The following is a 23,269-nucleotide window of genomic DNA, read 5'->3' on the forward strand; positions in this document are numbered from 1 at the left end:
GGTAACATCATATAAAATCATAACTTCGTGAGTGTTTGTTGTTGAATCTCCTTTTATGTTACAGGGTTTTGAATTATTGGCATTCAGTGATTTCTGCTTTTTATATCTCTAAACATCCCTCCCTACACAGTATTATTTAACTTTGTCTTATAGGCTCATCCTAAAGTATGTGAAAAGCTAAAAGCTTTAATGATGGAGTGGTCAGAAGAATTTCAAAAGGACCCTCAATTTAGCTTAATATCTGCAACTATTAAATCTCTTAAAGAAGAGGGAGTAACTTTTCCTACAGCTGGATCTCAGGTAATGACAGATATAATTCTGATCTGACACATGCCGAAAGACTTTTTTTCATATTAGATTTCTAATGATGTGCTTGTGTTATGAATATGGAGGTAAGGCCAATAATCTATTGAAATGACATCTTTCTGTTGCTTTTTAAAAGAGCAGGTTATAAAACCAGAGGTTCCTGGGTCTCAGTTTAGGAGTGACCTTCTCCTTTCCACAACCAGGCATACATCTGTTCATTTTGCTCTTTTACTTCTTTCCTGCCTTCAGAATATATGAGTGGATGACTAAGTTTTGCCGCATGCTGCCACTGTGGAGACTGGAGCGGCACCTGATGCCTGACCATCCCAGACTAAGTCAAAACTTTTCTGAGGTGTCCAGTAGCTTGAATTTAAATGCCTTGCCTGTTGTCCTCCCTACAATGCACTTTCTAGGTGTTTCTGTAGCACCAAAGGTGACTGTTTGAACACCTCACACATTTAACTTATTTATCTTCACGATGCCCCATGAGATGAGTATTGTTATCCCTGTTGTCCAGATGGGGAGCTGAGGCAAGGAGAGGTCAAGTGATCTACCAGATGTGTTTAATCTGTTGCAGAGCTGAAAACAGATCTCCTAAATCCCTGTCCTGTTTCTTAACCACACAACCATCCATCCATTTCAGGAATTCCCCTTCCTCTGTGTGATGGGGCTACCCCTCTATTCTGGTATCTCTTATAGCAAGTGTGGCTAGTTCTCTGGATAGTAGGTGTATGGTACATTCCAGAATTTGGCTAGAATAATCCTAAACAAACAAGACAAAATATTGTGTGTTGCATAAAATAATTTCATGAACTTTTAATCTTGCCCTACTTAACATTGAGAGAGGTGCTTTTTGTCTGCTAGCCAGCTGGGACTTGTCAAAACAAAACTAAGAGTCTGGATTTGCAGGTAAAAGCATATGGTGTAAATGACAGATATGGCAGAGATTTGAATGAATAGATGGAGAGTTCTTCGACCAGGCTTGCACTGCTGAACTACTGACAACGAGTTACACTTCATTGTCTCTCTTGTGGATAAAATTTTATGTTTGGGTCTCGACAGGCTGAATGTTTTCAGTTATATTACCTCATGCGTTGCCCTACAAATAAGTGAGATTGAAGAATTCATTGTTTATTAACATTTGTTCTTGCAAAAAATTTTTGTTAGTACTCATGAGAAACAGTATCATTGCAAGGGCTTTACACCGAGTGTACTGTTGCTGGGCCTCAAGGCCCCTTCTCTGCTAGGGTATGAAAGTTTCAAGGAGAAGCGCACACCGTTGTGTAGGCTTCTTGCTTTTTTCCTGTTAATCTCTTTAATGTAGCAGATGACCAGTTTTACTTCCTTTCTCCCTCACACCCCACATTCGTAGGGGTGGAGGGTGGCTCTTCGTCCTCACAACAAAGAGGTCTTTCTCCTTTCTGTAAGTCCTAACCTAGATGGTGTTTAGTTGACTTCCTCTGCTGTTGCTGTGCTTTGAGGGAATTGCATTGCAACAGTGGGGAGTATGACAGGCCGAGGGCATACTATCCTGCAGAGTGGGCTGGAAATAATAGTAATAAATGGTTTCCTTGTGTCTTCAACAAACAAAGGGGGGGGGGGGGAATCTCCACTTGATGGCGTGAAATGATGGGCTGAGGTAGGTATGTAATACTGTTATATATACCTTCCTTTAAAAAAAAACAAAACTGTAGAGTTTTCCTTTTTTGCTTGAAACATAGCTGTATTCATGTTGCCAATTCATTTGCAGACTCTCACAAGTGCTGCCAAGAATGGTGCATCATCAAGCAAAAACAAAGAAGATGAAGATATAGCTAAAGGTAAATTATTAGTCACAGCGTTTGGTTAGAAATGTAACACTTATAAGTGTTCTATACTTGTGCTCTGAAACACATTTTGTTAACATGCATAAATTTTCCACTAAAAAAGAAAACAAAGTTGAAATGCAAGTTTTGTACCCAGAGGAAACTGTTCCGCAGAATGGAAAGTGATAACGGTGTGGGAGGCCAGGAGAGAATAATATGCTGCTTTTAAAAAAGCTTTGGAGGAGGTGGTGGATAAGAGGTATTACATCCATATGCAGTCCACTGGCATGGGGCTTGGAGGGACTGCTTGTACTGCAGCTGTTGTTCCTCTTTATAGAGCTCTTGATCTCCTCTTCCCTTCTGCCCCATCCCCTTTCTTCCCCCCGTCCCCATCTGTCAGCTCTGAAAGATGGAGGCTTTAAAATGTTTTTATTCTTTATGCTCTCATGTTATGCAGATATCCTTACATGACACAGCAAAGAATTTGTATACAGATTTCTGGTACTATCAGTAACATCACTGTCTTAGCATGAAAGCTGTGTCTTATAGTGAACTTGAAATTCATATTGTAATTAACATGTTTGCTTTTATAATATATTTCAGAACTTGTTTGTGGCTAGTTACTTTTGAACTTTCAAATTGCAGGGCTAAGTAAACTTATTGGAGTTTAGACAGGTTAAAAGTTTAAGAATAAGGAATTTGAATTCAAAATACCTTTAATCTGAAAAACAGATCTATATTGTGTACTTCATTTTTAAAATATATTATATGAAATTGGTCTTTCACTTTTCTTGTTTCAGAAACTAAAATTTATACATAAATAATAATATATTCAGACTTACTTTTTTTATTTTCCAAACTGTAGCTATTGAATTATCTCTGCAAGAGCAGAAACAGCAGCAAACGGAAACTAAATCCTTATACCCATCTGCAGAAATTCAACAGAACAATCAGAAGGTCTTGAGGAAGGTGCGAGCCCTGTATGACTTTGAAGCTGTTGAGGACAATGAGCTCACATTTAAAAGTGGAGAAATTATCATCGTTTTGGATGACAGGTACAGTGTGTTTTAGATGAAGGTGTATTTTACTATTGAAACATGATGTTGGCTGTGAACATTTAAATTGGTTCTTTATGAGCTGTGTTCTGTTTGTTTTCTTTTTCTTTCTACAACTCCTGATATTGCCGCCTTTTACACCATCCGTTACACTTGGGACAGCTTTCCAATTAATAATTTCTAAGCATCTCTCATTTTTCTTTCAATTACTTTTAGCTAGCCTGTGCATGGATCTTCTGTTGAAGTCCACAGAGCCCTTTATTAACATCCACATTTCATTTGTCTTCAGTTTAGATCTGTACTGTTTGTCTTTAGTCTATAAGTACTTTGAGGCAAGGATTTTTACTTTTGACCCTGACTTAAAACACTCTGTACATCCAGTAATGGCATATAATAAATTCAAGCTCCATCTAGAAATAATGAAAGCCCTGGCTACTGACTGTGTCCATATTTATTCAGATACAAAATGATTAGGACAATATTTAACAATTATATTGTCCTTTAAATCATCCAAGTGCTTTACAGACTAATTATGGATGTAGCCTTAACAGGACAGTCGGACTTCTTTAATTTTTAATTTTACTCTTCAGTATTGCTGCTGCAACCACCGCTGCCCTGACTTTAACTGGAAAATAAAACTTAATTCTCTGTCAGCATTGTCCTTATTTAGCAAACAGTGACTTACTGTTCCTCCTTTTTCTGCTAGTAGGCATTAGAGCAGAAACTGTAGCTCTGCCTTTGTTTTTCCCAATTTGTGTAATATTTGTACAATTTTTAGGTTAAATTAGTTGGTCACAGTCAACTCAAAATGTAGTTAAATTGTGACAAGTTAAAAGGCTTCAAGCACTACATGTCCCCCTGAATGATCCTACTGATTTTTGATGTGATACTACCACAGTTCTGTCTGTAAAAATGCTTTTCCTCTCCTTTGTTGCTGAGCGAAAGTCTCATATAAATCAGAGAAACAGACTGTATTGAGACAAAGTGCTGTCAAATGCACAAAATTGAAGAAAATAAACATTAATTTTTGAGTTGCAGTATGTGGGTGAATTTCAGGCAGAGTGTAATCCCTAAATTGACAGTATCTTTTGGCTTGAATTTCCCCACTATTGTACTCTACAGTAGAATAGCACAGAACATTGTAGGTCCTATAGGCCTGATCCTGCAAGTTGTTCTGAGCCCTTGACTGCTGTGCACTTTGCAGAAGGTACTCATCAATTTGCTCCAGTGGGCACACAGCCTTTATTTGGGCAGTGTTATCACTGATATTGATGAAGTTTTGCCTGAGTTAAAGGCTTGAGGATTAAAGTTATATTAATAATAACGTTATATTATTAATAGCACTTATGGTTTCTAATACCTCCGTAATAACTGAAAGATAGAATGGTGGAATAAGAACCTCCAGCTATTAGGATCTGTTCGTAAATTTAGCTTTTAATGGTATGACTGTTTAAAGTTTTCTAATGAAACATTTTAATTCCTCAGTGATGCCAATTGGTGGAAAGGTGAAAATCAGAGAGGAGTAGGACTATTCCCATCTAACTTTGTGTCCTCTAACTTAAATGAAGAACCTGAGACAGGTAAGTTACATATTAAAAGCTACCACATGATGCTTTAAAAAGGTGGGCAAATGAAATATTCGACTTGGCTTCTCTTTAATCCCTCAGTACAGTGACTTGCCCAAGGTCACACAGTATACCAGGGATGGAATCCTGACGCAGTTTAAGTCAGTGGGAATTTTGCCTCTGGCTTCAGTGGAACCAGAGTTTTCACCCCTGTTTTTTGTCTCCTTTTTGTTAAACCACTGTACTTTCGTCTTACGGAAAGCTGGTTCTGTTGTTTCATGTACTCTAGTCTCTCATGAAGAACAAATTATATTTGAATCCAATAACCTGCCACCTAAAATGTTGCTGGAATATAGCTTGGACTCTGTGTGCCATTAGACATGAGTTTAACACTGAATTATATTCATGCTCATGTTTAAGGCCTGGTCTTCACTGCAGGGGGCTGAGGATTGATCTAAGTTATGCAACTTCAGCTACTTGAATAATGTAGCTGAAGTCGATGGTACTTAGACCTACTCACCGGTGTCTTCACTGCGATGAGTCGATTGCTGCTGCTCCTCCATGGACTCTGCCTGCGCGCCTTGTACAGACAGTCGACGGGTGAGCACTCGGGGGTTGATTTATCGCATCTAGTCTAGATGCGATAAATCAACTCCTGTTGGATCGATCGCTGCCCACCAATCCGGCAGATAGTATAGACATACCCTAACTCAGTTTAAGGTAAAAATTGATAGTTTGATTCACACCAGTACATTCAGAAGTAACTCTATGTATACAGCATTGTTGTAGCCATGTTGGTCCCAAGATATTAGAGAGACAAGTCTCTTTCACCAACAGAGGCTGGTCCAATAAGGGATATTACCTCACCCACCTTGTCTCTGAGTAATTCTAAACATTTACACAGGCATCTTAAAATTCCATGATATAAAATGTGTGAGAGTGATGGGATTGTTTTAGAAACTGGTGGTGGTCAAATAGACATGTACCCTTGCTGGAGTCTGATTCACAGTTTTGGATGTTTGTCCAAGGAACAGTGGACTGAATTCCAAGTAGAACCTATCACATTCAGAAACTGATCAGCTTGGAATTTCTTTTGCTGTAATGCAATGTTTTCTCCCTGCTTTGAAGACCTAAGAGCATGACTTTCTGGGAGTCATTTGCTTTTTTTAAGTTCTCTTTGACTTTAAAGATTTGACCTCAAAGAGTGTATTTGTACTCAGGCCTAAGGAAACAGTTTAAACTATGCAGTGTTGAATATTTGTGTTTTGAGAATAGGAGGGTATATTTTTAGGATAGTATAGTAACAAAGATGAAGAGGAGGAACTGACATTCATGTTCTTTTAGCTACTGTGGATAAAGCCCCTGTTACTGAAGATACTACAGAAGAAGTTAAGAAAGCAGAACCTGAACCTGTTTATATAGATGAGGTATGCAATCATTTTAGAAACTTTTTTGATTGTTTTTATATTCCACATAATTAAACAAAATATATAGAAATATATACACAGTGAAAATAGCTAATAAATAATAAAGTACAGTGTTCACAACAGAACCACGAGGGGTGCGGGAGGATGGACACCTGTACCTATAAAGGTCATGTAGGGCATTAATAATTGAAGCAACTAAATAGATAAATGAGAATATCGTCAACAAGTGTCAGAAACTAATATATACTAAACTGCAAAGGTTTGCAATAGTTTCATGTGTGACTAGACTTCCTTGTATTTTTTCCACATGCTTCTATTAGAGTCACTTTTTCCATTAATGCAGTAGTAGAGCGCTCGCTCAGCCAGTCTGTGTATGAGGGAGGAATTGCAGATTTCCTTATTCTTAAAATAACACTTTTGGGAGAGCACTGAATATAGCATTCCAGAACACATGCATTTTTTGACGGGTAGAGAGGATCTGTGAAAGGTTGGCATGTGGCTGCTTGGATCTCCAATATTCTTTGAGCGTTGCCAGTATAGCCTTAAACACCCTTGAGTCCACTAGAAACGTCCAATATCTTGTTCTGGAAGCAGACACTTTCAATGGATACAAAATGTGGTGTTAAGTGTTTTATACAAGTTTTATGAAAATATTAGTCCTTACATCTGTGATGGAGTAATCTGCCACTTAAGGGCAGTAGTATCACTTTAAGATTTGAAAGCAACAGATATAAGGACCTAAGGGGGATATGAGTAGAGAGAAAGCAGTCCCAGGATTCAGTGGTGCTGGGGAGGAAATCCTGTCATTGTCCCTTTAAGAGTCCAGGGCCAGGAGCCTTGCAAAGAGGGCAGGGCAAGGCTCCCCTTCCCCACCAACCAATTGGGAATGAGCTGAAAGAAGGGGGAAGCTCATTAAGGAAGGACTGAAAAGGAGTAATCTATAGATGGAAGTGGGAGGGGTTCCAAAAAGAGACTGTTTCCAGGCACAGGAAAGAAGTATCTCCTGAAGGGAAAAGTAGTTGGACTGAACCCAAGATGAATATTCCCAGGTGCATCTGAGTAAGGTCTGCCTTACACTTCTTACTGTCATTAATAAATGAGACTCGTTGAAGGGGATGTTCTTCAGTAAAAAGGGCTGTCTGGACTTGCTTATAACCCAGATGAAGGGAAGCTCAAGTAGAGCCAAGCTGCAGCACCACACCTGACTAAAGAGGTGTGCTAGGGTGACTTATCTGCAATCACATCATCTTTCTGTGCTGACTGGTGAAAATAGACAGTGGAGAAAAATCTTGTTTAGATCTCTTTATAAAAAAGGCATTTTTCCATTTTGAAACAAAAACTAGAGAACTCTGCTATGTTTTAGAAGTAACTAGATTTAAAAAATCTTATCTGTCATTCAGGATAAAATGGATAGAACGCTGCAAGTACTTCAGAGTATAGATCCTACGGATGCAAAGCCTGATTCACCAGATCTTCTAGACTTAGAAGGTATTCTTATGAGTATTACTAAACATGCTAACTTTAGTATCTCATTCTACAGCTAATAACAAAAGCGTAGTTTGTTTTTTTTATTTTTTTCTCATTTTACTTGATAGGTCTCTGGACCTTAAATGTAAATGCTGTTGTTCTGTACTGGTAGAAGGCTCCAATAGATATTTGGGTCTTAGGGGGTGTTAGGCTAGTATATGGTATGACCAAAATCTGCAATTGTTACTTAAACAGAATTATTGTTTATATATTGCATAAGTGACTTGCTCAGCCTCTGAAAGTTAGGGCACTGACAACATCACTTTGAAGGACCCATGCTATCAGAGTGCTGTCAGAACTCTGCTTGAGGAGGAGCTATTTGTCCCGGAGGAACAAGTGACTCTGGGTAAAGAAACTGGTAATAGTGTTTGATATTCTCAAATCCTGTTACGCTATATGAAAATGTGTTTGCTCTCTGTCAAGAGCTTCCCCTGGAGTGTCTCGTATGACCGTGTTCATGCACACATTAAAAACAAAAACTCCCTAAACTAATCAAAATATCTGTTTTGTGTATGCTAGGAAGGAAAAAATTGATGCCATTTCTATTGTAAGAAATTATGCTAAGAGGATGGAGGAGCATATAATCCAACTAAATCTTTCTTCAGACTGGGTGAACTATAGTTGGATAGATGTTTTAAAATACTATATCACTGTTAAAAAAAAAAAAAAAAAATAAAAAAAAAAAATCATGAGAATGGCCATAGTGGTTTACACTAATTGTCTGTCTAGCCCGGTATCTTGTCTTCTGACAATGGCCAGTACCAGATGCTTTAGAGGGAATTAACATAACAGGAATTTATAAAGTGATTTATCCCCTGTTGTCCAATCCCAGCATCTGGCAGTCAAAGGTTTAGGGAGACCCCGAGCATGGAGTTGTATCCCTGCCCATCTTGGCTGATAGCCCCTAATGGACCTATCCTCTATGAACTTACCTAATTCTTTTTGAACACGGTTATACTTTGGCCTTTACAGCATCCCCCTGGCAGTGAGTTCCACAAGTTGACTGTGCGTTGTGTGAAGAAGTACCTCCTTGTTTTTGTTTTAAATCTGCCTATTCACTTCATTGCGTGACCCCTGGTTCATGTGTTTTTTTGAAGGGGTAAATAACATTTCCTTATTCACTTTCTCCACGCTATTCATGATTTTATAGATTTCTATCATATCCTCCTTTTTATTTTCTCTTCTAATCTGAATAGTCCCTGGCTTTTTAATTTATCCTCATATGGAAGCTGTTCCATCGCCCTAATCATTTTTATTGGCCTTCTCTGTACCTTTTCCAATTCTAATATATCTCTTTTGAGATGGAGCAACCAAAACCGCATGCAGTATTTAAGGTGTGGGCATACCATAGGTTTATATGGTGGCATTATATTTTGTCTTATTAAATATCCCTTCCTTAATGGACAGTGTACAGTTAAAATTAGATGAAAGGTGTAGTTTACATTGTAATCCTTTTCTTGACAATATATTTAGTGACTTTTAAATCTCTGGTGTCACAGCATTAATTCCTAAAGGTCATGCAATATGTAGTTCATTGGTGGTATTATGTTATGCTGTAACTCTAAAGTAATTGATTTTCATTAGATGTAGATGAAGCAGTTTTGAGAGGATTATGTGAGAAATTTGGAGAAATTTCAATGCTGTTTGTAGGCAGTAGTTTTAGTTTATATAGCAAACTAATTCTCGATTCCCTGCCTCTTTTGGAATAACTGAAAAATTATTGGCTGTCTTTAATTACAATATTTAAAATTAAGGGCAAATTTTAAAAAAAGACTAGGTAGTAGACGACAAATATAGTCTTTCCGTTAATATGGTTGTACTCAGCTAAAATATATCCTTACTCAGGACTAGGCTTAAAGTTTTAATTGTATAATGTATTAACACTTTTTTGTCTTCACAGACATCTGTCAACAGATGGGTCCTATGATAGATGAAAAACTAGAGGAGATTGATAGGTGAGCCATAATCTCTCTTTTGTGTTTTCAAACAAGGAGTAGAACACTGTTACGTAGGCTTCATCTTTATTTGTGAGGGTTTTTGATTGGGCATGAGATTACCACATTTTACTATACCTGTGCTTTTTTTCACCTGCCTAAGATAGAAAATCTTATAGAATAGAAAATTGACAAGCTCACTTTTTATTTGTTTTAACTTTTTAATATTTAGTTTGATTTTCAGGCCTCAAACAAGATCCAGACCCTGTTGTGTTTTGGGTACCGTATAAGTAAATAATAAGATACAGTTCATGCTCTAAAGAGCTTCCAATCTAAATAGGGAGGAATGTACAGTTGCAATTTTTCATTGACACCAGTAGCAGTGTATCTAAAATTATGTAAGCCTAATTTTCAATTTGCTGATTACTGTTATCGATAAGGGAATGTACTCAAATGCAGTGATTTCTCCTAGACCTTTGAGGAGACTTGATGATAAATGGGTAAAAGAAGAAGATAGCAAAGAGAGACTGACAGAGTTGCTTTTTCAATTTGACTATAAGAAGGATCCCCAACCTCTTCTCTTGCGTACCTTCCCAAGTTCCATCAGTATGATAACTGGGAATGGAGCTGGGCATCTTAAAAATACAAATAAATGTCTTTTTTTCTTTTTTAAATATTTTTTTCTTATTTAGTTAAGACTGTGCTTAAAGAGCTTCTTAGTTTGCAAAATATCCAGAGGTATAAGTAACTCTGAAGGAGTTTTGAGTAAATTGTTTCTTTTTTAATCAGGAAACATTCAGAATTATCTGAATTGAATGTCAAAGTTCTAGAAGCCTTGGAACTCTATAATAAACTGATGAATGAAGCGCCTATGTATTCAGCCTATTCAAAGGTCCATCCTCCAACACATTATCCACCCACATCAGCTGGTGTTCCAGTGCAGGTCAGTACCCTTTTCAGAAAACAGAGGCTTTCCTAATATGCATCTTCTTTTTAAAGGGTGATAACAAAGAATAAAGGAGAATAGGCTTTATTGCTAGCTTCTAAACAATTTGATGTTCCCTCATAATCATTAAATCCTGTAGAATAAAATGTACTAGAACAAAATAGGTATCTTCTAGCACTAAAATGCAATTGTTAATCTTTGCTGTACAGTGAGTAGGACGTTGTATTCTGACGGTTGAAGTTTAACAACCCAGTTAACCAGTTTTCTCAGTGACAGTCACTCAACAAAATTTTTTTTTTACACTCGTGTGTTTCACAGATGGATAGATTTACTGAGTCATATGTCCTTCCCTAATCCCAAAAGAAAACGTTACTCTTCTGTCTATTTTCAGGAACATGATTGAACTTTCTGATATGGTATGCATCATGTTGCCAGTGCACTTCTTCCAGATATAGTAATTCTGCTTTGGATGTATCACTTTGGATTTATCATTATCTGTTTTTTTCCCCTCTCAAGTAACAAGAACTTTGTGCATTAGTGGGTTAAATAACTCCAATATTGGATTCAGAATGAACTCTTATGTGCCCAACATATGTTCATTTATGAACGCAAAAAATGGAGAAAAGGCAAGGCGTATTTAAAGGAGACGCTTAGAAATAAAAAGTAGAATGTGCCTGCATATTTTAAGTGGGTTTTAAATGAATGTTAATTGTTCAGTGTGAAAAGAATAGTTTCCATAGCAACTGCCACATCAAAGAAGATGCAGTTAACTATTATGCCATGCCTTAAACTCTTGAAAATGATGAAAAATTCATTATATTTCGGGGGAGAAAAGAAATTCTGGACCTGAGACAGCTGGAGTTTTTAATATTGCTGATCTCTTCTGAGATACTGCTTCCTGCTGTGGAAAAAAACAGCAAAATGGTGCTAAGCACAGTTGTATTGCACAAAGTTATATATTTCCATCTATGTGTATATATGTATACTTCATTCCAAATCCAAAACCAATGTGTGCAATATTCATATTTGATTTGTGTATATACTGCATTGGCTTACCCTGCCTGTGGCTTGAATTGTAAAGACTTTAAGAAAAACCATTTATTTACGTAAGAAACATGCCATTTAATACACAGTGGAAAAGTTCTTTTAATTTAAGTATGTCTTTAAGAAGCAACATTTCACCAGTGTGAATAACCTGATAAACAGTCTCTCAACTTTGGTTTCTCCTTTGTCAAATGTGAATTGTGCCTCCTTAGTGTTAATTTCTGCATTTCTTGACTTAATATAAGGTTCTTATAGCAAGGTTAACTTTTTTCCTGTTGTATACCTTGTTTATTTATCTCCTAGCTTATGAAATGTACTAACTTAAAAAGTCTCTTAGAGTGTATGTACAAGGGAAATACAGGTTAAAAATCACCACCACATCCTCCTACTGAAAACATTTGCCTACAGTGTGATTTGAAATAGCAACAGTGCAAATTAAGGATGGAATAATTAGAAAAATGAGGCAGTGTGAATGCCTGAGGGAGATGCATACCTTATTGCAGCCAGAAATGTCTTCAAATGAATATCATCTGATCTTCCTCTAACAAAGTTTCTGATACACAGATACTGTGTATCTTCTGTTAAATTCCCATCCACCCCATGCTTGGGAGATGGGGGAAGGGAGGAGAGTTTCATTCTTTGAGATAGTTGATGCATGGTGTGTTTTCTGTTTCATTTACAGCCATATTCTGTACAACCACATGGTGGGAACTACATGGTTCAGGGTATGCACCAAGTCACTGTTCCCCAAGGCTACAGTCTAGGACCTGATCAGATGGGCCAACTGAGGTCCCTGCCTCAAACTATAAATTCTTCAGGAGCAACTCAACCTGCTCAAGCTTCATATTTAAGGTAACACTTCAGCAAGACTTTAATATAAAACTTGATTTCCCCCAGATATATTAAAAGGCTAGAGATGGGTAAATTCTTAATGAATATTAAATGTAACTAACATTTTTTGTTCTGTTTTTGTTACTTCAGAAATGTGAAAAATCAAATCACTTTTGAAATGGCTTATAGTATGATATGCAAATGAACTTGGTAATCATAACTCTCACTGTTTTAAAATGATTTTTTTCTGTTACAGCCCTGGACCAGATTCTGTGGCAAACTCCGGATACATGAACCAGAACTCTGGCCTTCAGTCAGCTACTAGTACAGCTGCTTACACCCCACATATGGGAATGTCTGTGGATATGTCAGCTTATCAGAACTCTTCATCTAATTTGCCGCAAGGAGCAGGCTATCCTGTGGTACTTCCACCTCATTCAGTTGCACAGCAACAAACAAATTACCATCCACAGCCTCTCCTTTGAAAATAAACCAAGCTTATATTCCTAAAAGCATTCATAAATGTTAGTGATCCTCATGATTTAAATAGCCTGTCACTGGTATACAAGTACACTTTCCCTTGATTAAAATAAACAACCCAATTTGCTGCATTATAAAGCTAAGCAATTATTTCAGAGTTAAATGTATTTCAAGTTTTACAGTTCAGAATTGTTCTAAAGACAAGTTTGAGCTAATGATATAAAAAAATCATAAATGATTTCAATCCCCACTTAAGTAGCCCCCATCAGCTAAAACTTTCAGTCTCATGGAGAATCATTCTCAAATCTAAACTCAAATAAGAGAATCCTTTCCCTTTTTTTCCTGGAAACCTGAGAGGGTGATTTAAAATCTAGTTAAGTTGCTTTATCTGTTCTTTTCGTAGTCCTTTCCATTCCATTGTTTTAGAGAATCTTTTCACTTCAGTAGTATTTCTTCCAACAAATCCCAGTGGTTTAGACAAATTATAGTTCTGTTTGTTGCACCATAAGCAGTTCTGCTTTGAGATGCATTGCATAATAGAACAATTGCATGATAAAACAAGTGTGAAAGGAGAGGGAGACTATTCCTTGATATTATGGCAATGAGGACCATGTAAATACAACAATATGAAAATTCTAGGGTTTTTTTCCCCCAGTGTTGCCAGACTTGATTTGGTGTTTCAAGGGGGTCTTCTGCTTCCCTTACAAGGAATTGGGGGGCAGTGGGGGTGTTACTAGGGAGCTTCTCTTGCTCCTTCTCCAGAAGGGGTTGCACACTCAGCATTTTGTGGGTAGGGGATGCTGCAGAGTAACAGGTGCTCTGAGGTTGCAGGTTACTTAGCTGGCAATTTTGTGAAATCTGCCTTTGTTTGTTGGTTAATTGTGGGAGAGCTGTCTCATTACCTTTGGTTAGAGAGAGGCTCAGTAGTGCTGTTTATCAGGGGCCTGTGGGAGTCTGCCGTGTTTGCTCCAAAAATGGTGGAGGTGAGCTTCAGGGGCATAAGTTACCTTTATGGACCAGAAAGCTCTCATCTTTAGGCTTTCTTCTCACTGTCACCATTCACTTGTCTAAATGAATACGTTTGAGAATGTATACTTATACCACTGTGGATCCAAAGCAAAGGTCCTTCGTTAGTTGGACTGTTTTACTCTTTGGATATAAGGAATGGATACACACTGAAAATAACAAGCATGCCTTTAAAAAAGAATCACCTCATACATGAGAACCTGTAGCATCCAGTGGAAAAGAAACAAGATCTGGAGATTTTTCCTGACACTTTAATTTTTATGGGTGGTTTTTGTAGAAGAGTAAATGAACTACAAGAATATGGGATTTCTTTCCTTTTATTATTTTAACTTCTGGAAATTTGCACATCACTCTCCTCCAGGTTACTTACTTGGCTTCTTAATACGATTATATTTATTCATATTTTTGTTATGAATGGCTGACATTTAGACTGGGAAGAATAATGGATTTAAGTAAGTTTTTGATAAAATACCTTGGTTAAATGCATGGAAATCTGAAAGCATGTCCACAAATGAGTGTTTTGATGTACTTTGTTTTCTACTGGATGAGACCTTGTTACATGGTAGATCCTCCTTGTGTTCTCCCGAAATAAAACTCACCATCTGTTCAGTGCCACCTCCATTTGTCTTACTGTTACTAAATACATTATTTAGTATGATCTTGTTCAGCTGTAGCTTCATGTTGGAACAATAAGGAATTCAGTACCTGGTCATTTGATACTTAAGTTTGTGTAACTGGAGCTGTAGTTTTTCCTCTCCAGTGTTTTAGTTTGGCATTATCCTTTCAGGTGAAGCTGTTCAGTATAAATGTAAAGTGTTTTAATATGACACCTTTTAAAAGCATTTTGATGATGTATTCCTTGTGTTCTTTTGGTGGTAGGAAGAACCAAGAAAATTCATTTCAAAAGCTGCTATGTAAAATGCTTGCTATTTGAAAATTTGTATGCAAGGACTTATTTTGTTCCAAATGATTTAATCAAATTAAACCTCCTTAACATTTATGTAGGTTTTTCATGTTTGTCATTGAAATATAAGGAAAGTTTTTATTGGATTCAGAGTCTTTGAGACAGTATAAATATTGCCCAATATCTTAATTTGGGATTAATAGAGTTGGCTCCAAGTTAGATTAAAGTATTTGATTAAACTTTGTTCTTTATAATAGATGAAGTATAAATAGTGTATATACCCATTTGTGTCTGAGATTTTATACACATGCATATATATACACTTACTCTTAAAAACAAAACAGAAACCCCTGACATTTGATATTGCAGGATTTGGCATCCTATAATCTCTCGTAGTTCAAATCATAGGCATTTCTGAAAGTTGTAGATAGTGTAAAATATTTGATTGTTATTAAAATTGTGTATTTAGAGGATTTTGGTGTTAATGGGATCAGTTTTCTCTCTTCTTTCTTCCATACCTTATCATATTTATTTTTAAGGCCTGATTGTAACTAAATATGCTGCCAAAGGAACTGTTTAACTTCAGATTTCTACATTAGGTTTATACCTGCTATCTTGTATCAGAAGTAAATAGTAGATAACTTCTGCTTTTTCATATAAAATAGAAGTTTCTGCAACTTTAAAATGAGAATTTTATTATTGTATTTAACTTTGTTTCATGGGTGTCAAAAACAGACTGCATAAACTTTATTCTACTTTGAGTTGTTTGCTCCTGCTAAAAAACTTGTGTAAAAATGTTACTTTTTCACTTGAACAATATGTGAGGACCTCATTTATCTGTAGTATCACCGCGCAGAGAATGTTTTAAAGGATTTTAAAATTTCAGATATCTTTGAATTGACAAGCACCTTGTCTATTTAATAAATCTTTGTTTTAAGAAATTCCAGTATTCCAAAATAAAATTGGTAATTAATGTAATTGTTAAAGCTTAAAACATGTTCTGTGTTCATTTTGTTTTGATGAGTGGACTTCCATGTTCGTAGCTGCTGTCTTTTGGAGTAGTACAACTCAATGAACAGTAGTCATTTTGAGAAGAAAGCTGGTGGTGGCTATAAATGCAGCTCTATTTTCTTATTGTAACTGTTTTCCTATGAGAGCCTTTTCCCATACTTACGTCTATGCATCTTTTCTAAGAACTACACCATAATATTAAATATGAGCAGGATTGGTACCTATAAATGTAGTGAATCTCTTTTTAGGATATTTTCTACACTTGCAGTAGATAAATGATACATGAAACTGATTGCTAAAAAGATCAAAATAATTTCAAAGATTGAATAGATGAAGGGAAGAAGAAATAAAAAGGGCAGATCCTCAGCTAGTGTAAATTTTCATAGCACCATTGAAGTCAGTGGAGCTGTGACAATTTTCACCCTGCCTGGGGAGCTGCTCCCATAGTGCAGTGATTGAATGCATTCTGTGAACTCATTTTGCCGGTTAGGCTCCAACTGCTTCTGTTTGTCTAGATTTAAACTGAGGAGTTTAAATCCTTATCTAAAGTGAAAGGCTATTGGGTGGAAGGAGAAGGGGATTGCAGTTTATAGAAAAGACTGTCTTCAGGGAATTTGGAGGATTAATAATAGATTTGTTTTATTGGAGTAATCAACTGGCTTTTTGCCTACAATATGTTTTCATTGCCTTTTGTGAATAAAACAAATTTGTTTAACAAACAGTGGAAAGTTTTCTGTCTGTTTCAAAGTTAGCTCTTCCAAGTCACACAATTGTTTTTTTGCATACATATATAACCTTAGCTATAGTACGTCTGACACACAATACTGCTACATAATAGTGGTTGATCCATGTTTGGGTGAGGAATAACTATAGTCCTAACTATATATTATATTCAGTTTTATCGCATATTGCTAGGCCAGAGGTTCTAAAACTGGGGGTCATGACCTCTCAGGGGGTCATGAGCTGGCAGTCTCCACCTCAAACTCTGCTTCACCTCCAGCATTTATAATAGGTTTAAATATAAAAAAATTTGTTTTTAATTTATAAGGGGTGGTGGGGAGGAGAATGAGTGTTCCACTCAGAGACTTGCTATGTGAAAGGGGTCAGCACTACAAAACTTTGAGAATCACTGTACTAGGTTTTATACATAAGAAAAATATCACTTTTCTAAAATTCAGTTATTAATCTTAAAAGTAAAAGCTAAGAGTAGTACTCTATAAGTAATAGGAACTAACTTTAGACCACCATTGATACCCATCTAACCAAAATGAGGTTTCCAGCCCATACAATAAGGAAATAACCTCATGGTCCAAAGATTCCCTGTAGCATATGTAAGGCAGGGAACAAAAGGACTACGTAATTCACCAGCCTGATATGCCTGAAAACAAAATGTTCCTATGAGTCATTCTTTAGCTGTAAGTCTCTAGAACGTATATTGTCAATCACTTACTTGTACTGTCATCTTGAGTCACTCGTAACTTTCATGGGATAGTGTCAGGTCAGTTTAGGCCCCAAATATAAGCCTTGGAACAAAAAGCACTTAAAAACCTAACAGCACAAGAAGTGTTTAAAGGATCTTTGTAAAATGTCTGTCAATGGTTTTTCAATCCACGCTGCTAAGGTGAGAGAGAGAATGTGAAACTGATAAACTACAGTGAATCTGGAAAATTCCCTAGTGTCTTGATTTCCTGGACAGTATATTAATGTGGGAAGTCAGCCAAGCCATGAGAGAGCTTAAGATTCATAATTAAAGAAACATTTCCTTAATATTGTCAATTTAGATGATTCAACTGAATTTTAAAAATCTAATTTAGATTTCACCATTCATGCTATTCACTTCTTGCACCACATTCATCTTGGACAAAGAAGCCAGGCCAACTAATTTAATGTAAGGAATTCTAAAATCTGCAATTTGTGTGCATAGAGGACATTAATCAATCTGATTATAGTAGGTCTCTGCTTGCTTTCTACCAGCTGTCTGTAGGGTCTTAAGTTGCCTGGCATACGCTGGGGGAAAAAATGAAAAAGGGCATGTTTCCTCTGTCAGTGAATGTCCTAGGTATTGTTCAAAATATAAACAATGAATTAACAAAACTAATCTAGGTAATCCATTGCATAACCATATTAAATGTATGGGTAATCTCTACTAAATAAAAGCCTACTCTCTAGGTTCAAAAGATGGCATATCTTAAAATTGTTACCTGTTGCAAAATGTTCCTTGGCTTCTATCTTTTAAAATAATAAAAATAATAATTGGAGATATGCCAATCTCCTAGAACTGGAAGGGACCTTGAAAGGTCGTCGAGTCCAGCCCCCTGCCTTCACTAGCAGGACCAATTTTTGCCCCAGATCCCTAAGTGGCCTCCTTTTCCCACAAGTATCAGATGTTAAAAATAATGTTTTCGTAAGGAAACTGAGGTGAAAGGTGGCAGGAATATATTTGTAAACGTGAGTAAAAGAGTTACCACTGTCCGCTGAGAAATGTACCTGTCATAATACTGCCATATCTTCTGTGAACTTTGCTTCCTTTCCCTTCTCCCCCACTGTCCTGGTCAGAATACACATTCAATACTGGTTTTGCTGGAAAAACCCAATCCTATCCCACAAGAGAGTGGGAGAAGGTGTCAGTTATGGGTTGTCTTTTTTTGTCTAGTGGCAAACATCTTGTAGTTACACACCTCCCCTCCTCACTTCAGTCAGAGGTATGATGTGCTTCAGGTAAATCCACAGGAATGGGGAGCAGGAATCCTGGATCCCGTTTTCAACTCCTCAGATTTCCTGTGCAACTTTGAACAAATCACTTAATCTCTTCGCCTTATTTCATGCTCTGTAAATTGGGATTAAGTGTTCTAATTTACCTCATGCCTATGAAGTCATATTCTGTGGTGGAGGATGCTATAAAAGCACTAAATAGCATTGCAGTTGAAGGCCAAACAACCACACATTTTAAGTGGCCAGATTTTCTTTCCAGATAAACAATTTTAGAGTCAGTGGGCTCAATTATGCTCCCAGACGAATTCCTACCTCAGGCATCTGCATTCATACCTCAACCTACCAAGCCCTGAATGTGACACAGTGCAGCGAAGATCCAGTATGCAAGAAGGTATCATTCATGTAGGAAATGTAATGCTGTTTGATTTGCTACTGTAAATAACATCGGTTTATTTCTGCTTTAAATAATTTTCAACATGTGACATCAACTTTATATGAGAGCAGAGTATTATGTTAAAAAACATCCCTCAAAATTAGGTACATTTGAGATGTGTATCTGCATGCGGTTTAATACTTTTAATCTGGATATAAATGCACCCAGCTGATGTCTCTTCTCTCAAAAGAAGTGCAGTGCAAAAGCTGGACAAAATATATAGTGGATAAAACATTAACTTATTTTTTTCTGAAGGCTGATAAAATTAAAAATGTATGAGACATTGAATTACTTGATGGTTTCAACACAATTTTTCTGTTCTTTATGTTGGAGCTACATCCATGTTTAAAAATCTTTTTATAATCTGCCACCACATACTATCTCCATACCAACCTTTGGCTACATCAGCCTGAAGTGTTAATGCCTGAACTTTGCTGGAGCACTATGGTGTCTCAGACATTCTGTGCTCTTTTTAGAGTCTGGAAGAACAGAAGGTTCATATCAGCTGCACCTCTTCCTCCTGCTGAACATCATAGGAATTGCATCTGAGCAGTCTGCTCTGCAATATAATGAGGAAGGCACGCACGCACACGCACACACACACACACAAAATGCCTAAATTAAATAAATCTTAACTAAAGCTAGAGGTCAGCAGAAAGTGAGAGAGTTTGCATGCAGCTATTTTACTGGCTAGGGCTTGCCAATCAGATTAATGGATTGGTCCTTCCTGAAAAGCTTTTCTTCAGTACCTCTGTGTAAGCTCAAACACTTGTCTTTCACCAACAGAAGTTGGTCCAATTAAAGATATTACCTCACTCACTTTGTCTCTCTAATATCCTGGGCCTAACACAGCTATAACAACACTGCATACAACAATATAAATTGAAACTACTCACACTCGATATGAAAAAACACCTATGAAATATATTCATTCCATCAAGGCATTCTGGGATTAATGTGAACGGGGCATTAAAGATTAAATGATTTAGTAACATCATGCAGAAATGTGATGTGCAGTGTCAGCCCTACTATGTCAGCACATTATGCTCTCTATTGAGTATACATAACTGATTGAGTTTGTGTGGCTATATAATATAGCACGTGTACTGTCTCTGTGGTCATATCAGCTGTCACTCCCTCCTATTAACATCCTCAAGTGCTTGCCCTTGTCCTGCAAAAATGCTTTGTCCTAAGTTTGAGTTTACTACTCACTCTGCCTGAAAGTCTTATATGTAGTTTTGTTGCTGGTGAGCCTGTTCCCAAGACAGATTTTTTTTTTTTAAAGTTCAGATTTGTAACTAGATATTTCACCATCTGCAATAAAAATACAAGCTATGGAGCATATGGCTGTACATTGCCTTTGCCTTGAAAAGCCAGCCTTGCAAGGTCACTTGTGGTTCTATGCAGGGGCTGCCAATCAGGCCTGGCCCAACATTTTTTGGGCTGTTTTAATTTATGTGCAAGGAACTGTAAAATTAAAGGCAGAATTTAAGAATAAGCATTACTAGTACAGTACAAATCTTTACAGGAGAGTGCTGTGTGTAATTTCAGAATTCACTTTTATCACACACATCTGGTATTCCCACTATATGTATATATATAGTTGCTCCTTTGTTGAGCAGTAGCAGGTTTTCAGGGCCTTGCTGGTCACTTTGTTGTTTGGCATAAAAATTGATGTGGAGTCAAGTAATTTCTTAATGTACACGTCCTGTTCCCCTGAGCAGGGGTAGCAACAACCTCTTGCAAGAGCCTTAGGTCAGGTACCTCTGCTCTGTTTAGGGTAATCAGACAGCAAATGTGAAAAATTGGGACAGGGTGTGGGGGGTAATAGGAGCCTGTATAAACAAGACCCAAAAATCAGGACATCTGGTCACCCTAGCCCTGTTCCCAGAGCCAGCTGCCTGGGCCTTCTCTCTCTCTCACTAGTACTTGGGGTATGTCTACACTAGGGGATTATTCCGATTATACAGAAATCAATTTTTGGAAACAGATTGTATAAAGTCGAGTGCACACGGCCACACTAAGCACATTAATTCAGTGGTGTGCATCCATGTACTGAGGCGAGCGTCGACTTCTGGAGCGCTGCACTGTAGGTAGCTATCCCATAGTTCCCGCAGTCTCCCCCGCCCATTGGAATTCTGGGTTGAGATTCCAGTGCCTAATGGGGCCAAAAATTTGTTGCGGGTGGTTATGGGTAAATGTCGGCAGTCAATCCACCCTCTGTGAAAGCAACAGCAAACAATCATTTTGTGCCCTTTTCCCTGGATTGCCCGGGCAGATGCCATAGCATGGCAACCATGGAGCCTGTTCAGCCTTTTTTCACTGTCACTGTATGCGTACTGGATGCAAGATAGCAAAGATGGTTACCAGTCATACTGTACCATCTGCTGCTTTGCAAGTTGACAAAGACAGTTACCAGTCATACTGTACTGTCTTCTGCTGTCATGGATGTTCCTGGGCAGCCTCAGTGAGGTTGATCGGAGTGCCTGGACAAAAATGGAAATGACTCTGTAGGTCCTTCTCTTCTTTAAATTTTGTCTAATGGAGAGTCAGTCCTGCCTAGAATATCAGGCAAACCTACTAAAGAACCAGAGAGGCAAACAGCCACTCCAGGTCAAAGCCCCAGACATCCCGCAGAAATGATGAGCTGCATGCCTTTCTAGCGGGTGCCCTGACAACAACCCCACCCGTTGCTTCCCTCCTCTCCCACCCCTCCTGGACTACTGTGGCAGTTATCCCCCCATTTGTGTGATGAAGTAATAAAGAATGCATTCATTTGAAACAACACTGACTTTATTGCCTATGCAAGCAGAGATCAAAGGGGGGAGGGGAGGGCGGTTGGCTTACAGCAAAGTAGAGTGAATCACCACTCTGCACTTGCTCAGCTTATAGCTGAAAATGGGACTCTGTGATAAGCACTAGGATAGAAGCACAGGCAGGACTGAATCTCCATTTGTGTGTGGGCCTTTGGTTGACACTGGTAAAATTCAAAATGTCCCAGGATATGTACGTTGGGGGACAGTTCTAAACGGCAGCTTAATTTTTTTTATTTGCAGCAAAATGTAGAGGTCTAACTATCTGATTGTGAGCCCTGATAAGGATAGGCTAGGGTAGGTGCGACCGTGTAGTGCTGACTGGGAGAGCAGCCTGAGGCAGAAGCCTCCAGCTGGCATGATATTCCAGGCAGGACTGAATCTCCATTAGACAAAACTTAAGGAAGAGAATGACCTGGAGTCATTCCCATTTTTGCCCAGGTGCCCCTGACCGACCTCACCAAGGCCAGCCAGGAGCACCCACAGGACAATCATGATGGATACCAATCATACTGCACCGTCTGCCATCCGCAAGGCAAGGCAAGGGGATGCTGCTGTGTAGCGCTGCAGCACCGCGTCTGCCAGCAGCAGCCAGTAGACATACGGTGACATTGAAAAAAGGCGAGAAATGATTTTTTTTTTCCTTTTTGCTTTCATGGGGGGAGGAGGGGCTGACGACATATACCCTGAACCACCCGTGACAATGTTTTTGACCCTTCAGGCACTGGGAGCTCACCCCAGATTTCAAATGGTTTTCGGAGAGTGTGGGAACTGTGGGATAGCTATAGTCATCAGTCGCCCCTCCCTTCATGACCATCCATTTGATTCTTTGGCTTTCTGGTATGCTTGTCTCAGCTTCTTAAGTTTCACGCAGCACTGTGTTGAGTCCCTGTTGTGGCCTCTGTCCATCATGGCCTTGGAGATTTTTTCAAATGGTTTGGCATTTCATCTTTTGGAACGGAGTTCTGATAGAACAGATTCATCTCCCCATACAGAGATCAGATTAAGTACCTCCTGTACAGTCCATGCCGGAGCTCTTTTTTTGATTCTGGGACTGCGTGGTCACCTGTGCTGATCAGCTCTCCACTCTGGGCAAACAGGAAATAAAATTAAAAAGTTTGCAGGGCTTTTCCTGTCTACCTGGCCGTGCAGCCAAGTTCAGATTGCTGTCCAAAGTGGTCACAATGATGCACTGTGGGATAGCTTCTGGAGGCAATACCGTCGAATTGCGGCCACACTAGCCCTAATTCTAAATTGCAATGTCGATTTCAGCACTACTCCCCTCGTCGGGGAGGAGTACAGAAATCGATTTTAAGAGCCCTTTGTGTCGACAAAAAGGGTTTCATTGTGTGGACAGGTGCAGGGTTAATTCGATTTAATGCTGCTAAATTTGACATAAACTCGTAGTGTAGTCCAGGCCTTACACACAACTCCAGCAGATCCACCTGAT

General features: G+C 38.2%; 1 protein-coding gene across 3 annotated transcripts in view; it reads left to right on the plus strand.

The window, feature by feature from the left end:
• STAM2 (signal transducing adaptor molecule 2) overlaps nt 1–16,580 on the plus strand; it is a 39,908-nt gene extending 23,328 nt beyond the window's left edge. For 2 of the 3 annotated variants that reach the window (XM_032783743.2, XM_032783746.2), the window contains 10 exons: nt 154–300; nt 2,057–2,126; nt 2,977–3,166; nt 4,652–4,746; nt 6,076–6,158; nt 7,559–7,646; nt 9,586–9,640; nt 10,409–10,562; nt 12,292–12,461; nt 12,697–16,580. In XM_032783743.2, coding sequence (XP_032639634.1) covers nt 154–300; nt 2,057–2,126; nt 2,977–3,166; nt 4,652–4,746; nt 6,076–6,158; nt 7,559–7,646; nt 9,586–9,640; nt 10,409–10,562; nt 12,292–12,461; nt 12,697–12,925 — 1,281 coding nt within the window. In that variant the 3' untranslated portion in view covers nt 12,926–16,580. The remainder of the gene's footprint in view (nt 1–153; nt 301–2,056; nt 2,127–2,976; nt 3,167–4,651; nt 4,747–6,075; nt 6,159–7,558; nt 7,647–9,585; nt 9,641–10,408; nt 10,563–12,291; nt 12,462–12,696) is intronic. The other variant, XM_032783744.2, reaches the window with a different exon arrangement.
• The last annotated feature ends 6,689 nt before the right edge of the window (nt 16,581–23,269 follow it).

The sequence above is a fragment of the Chelonoidis abingdonii genome, chromosome 10 (genome assembly GCF_003597395.2).
Source record: "Chelonoidis abingdonii isolate Lonesome George chromosome 10, CheloAbing_2.0, whole genome shotgun sequence".
Taxonomy (NCBI): domain Eukaryota; kingdom Metazoa; phylum Chordata; order Testudines; family Testudinidae; genus Chelonoidis; species Chelonoidis abingdonii.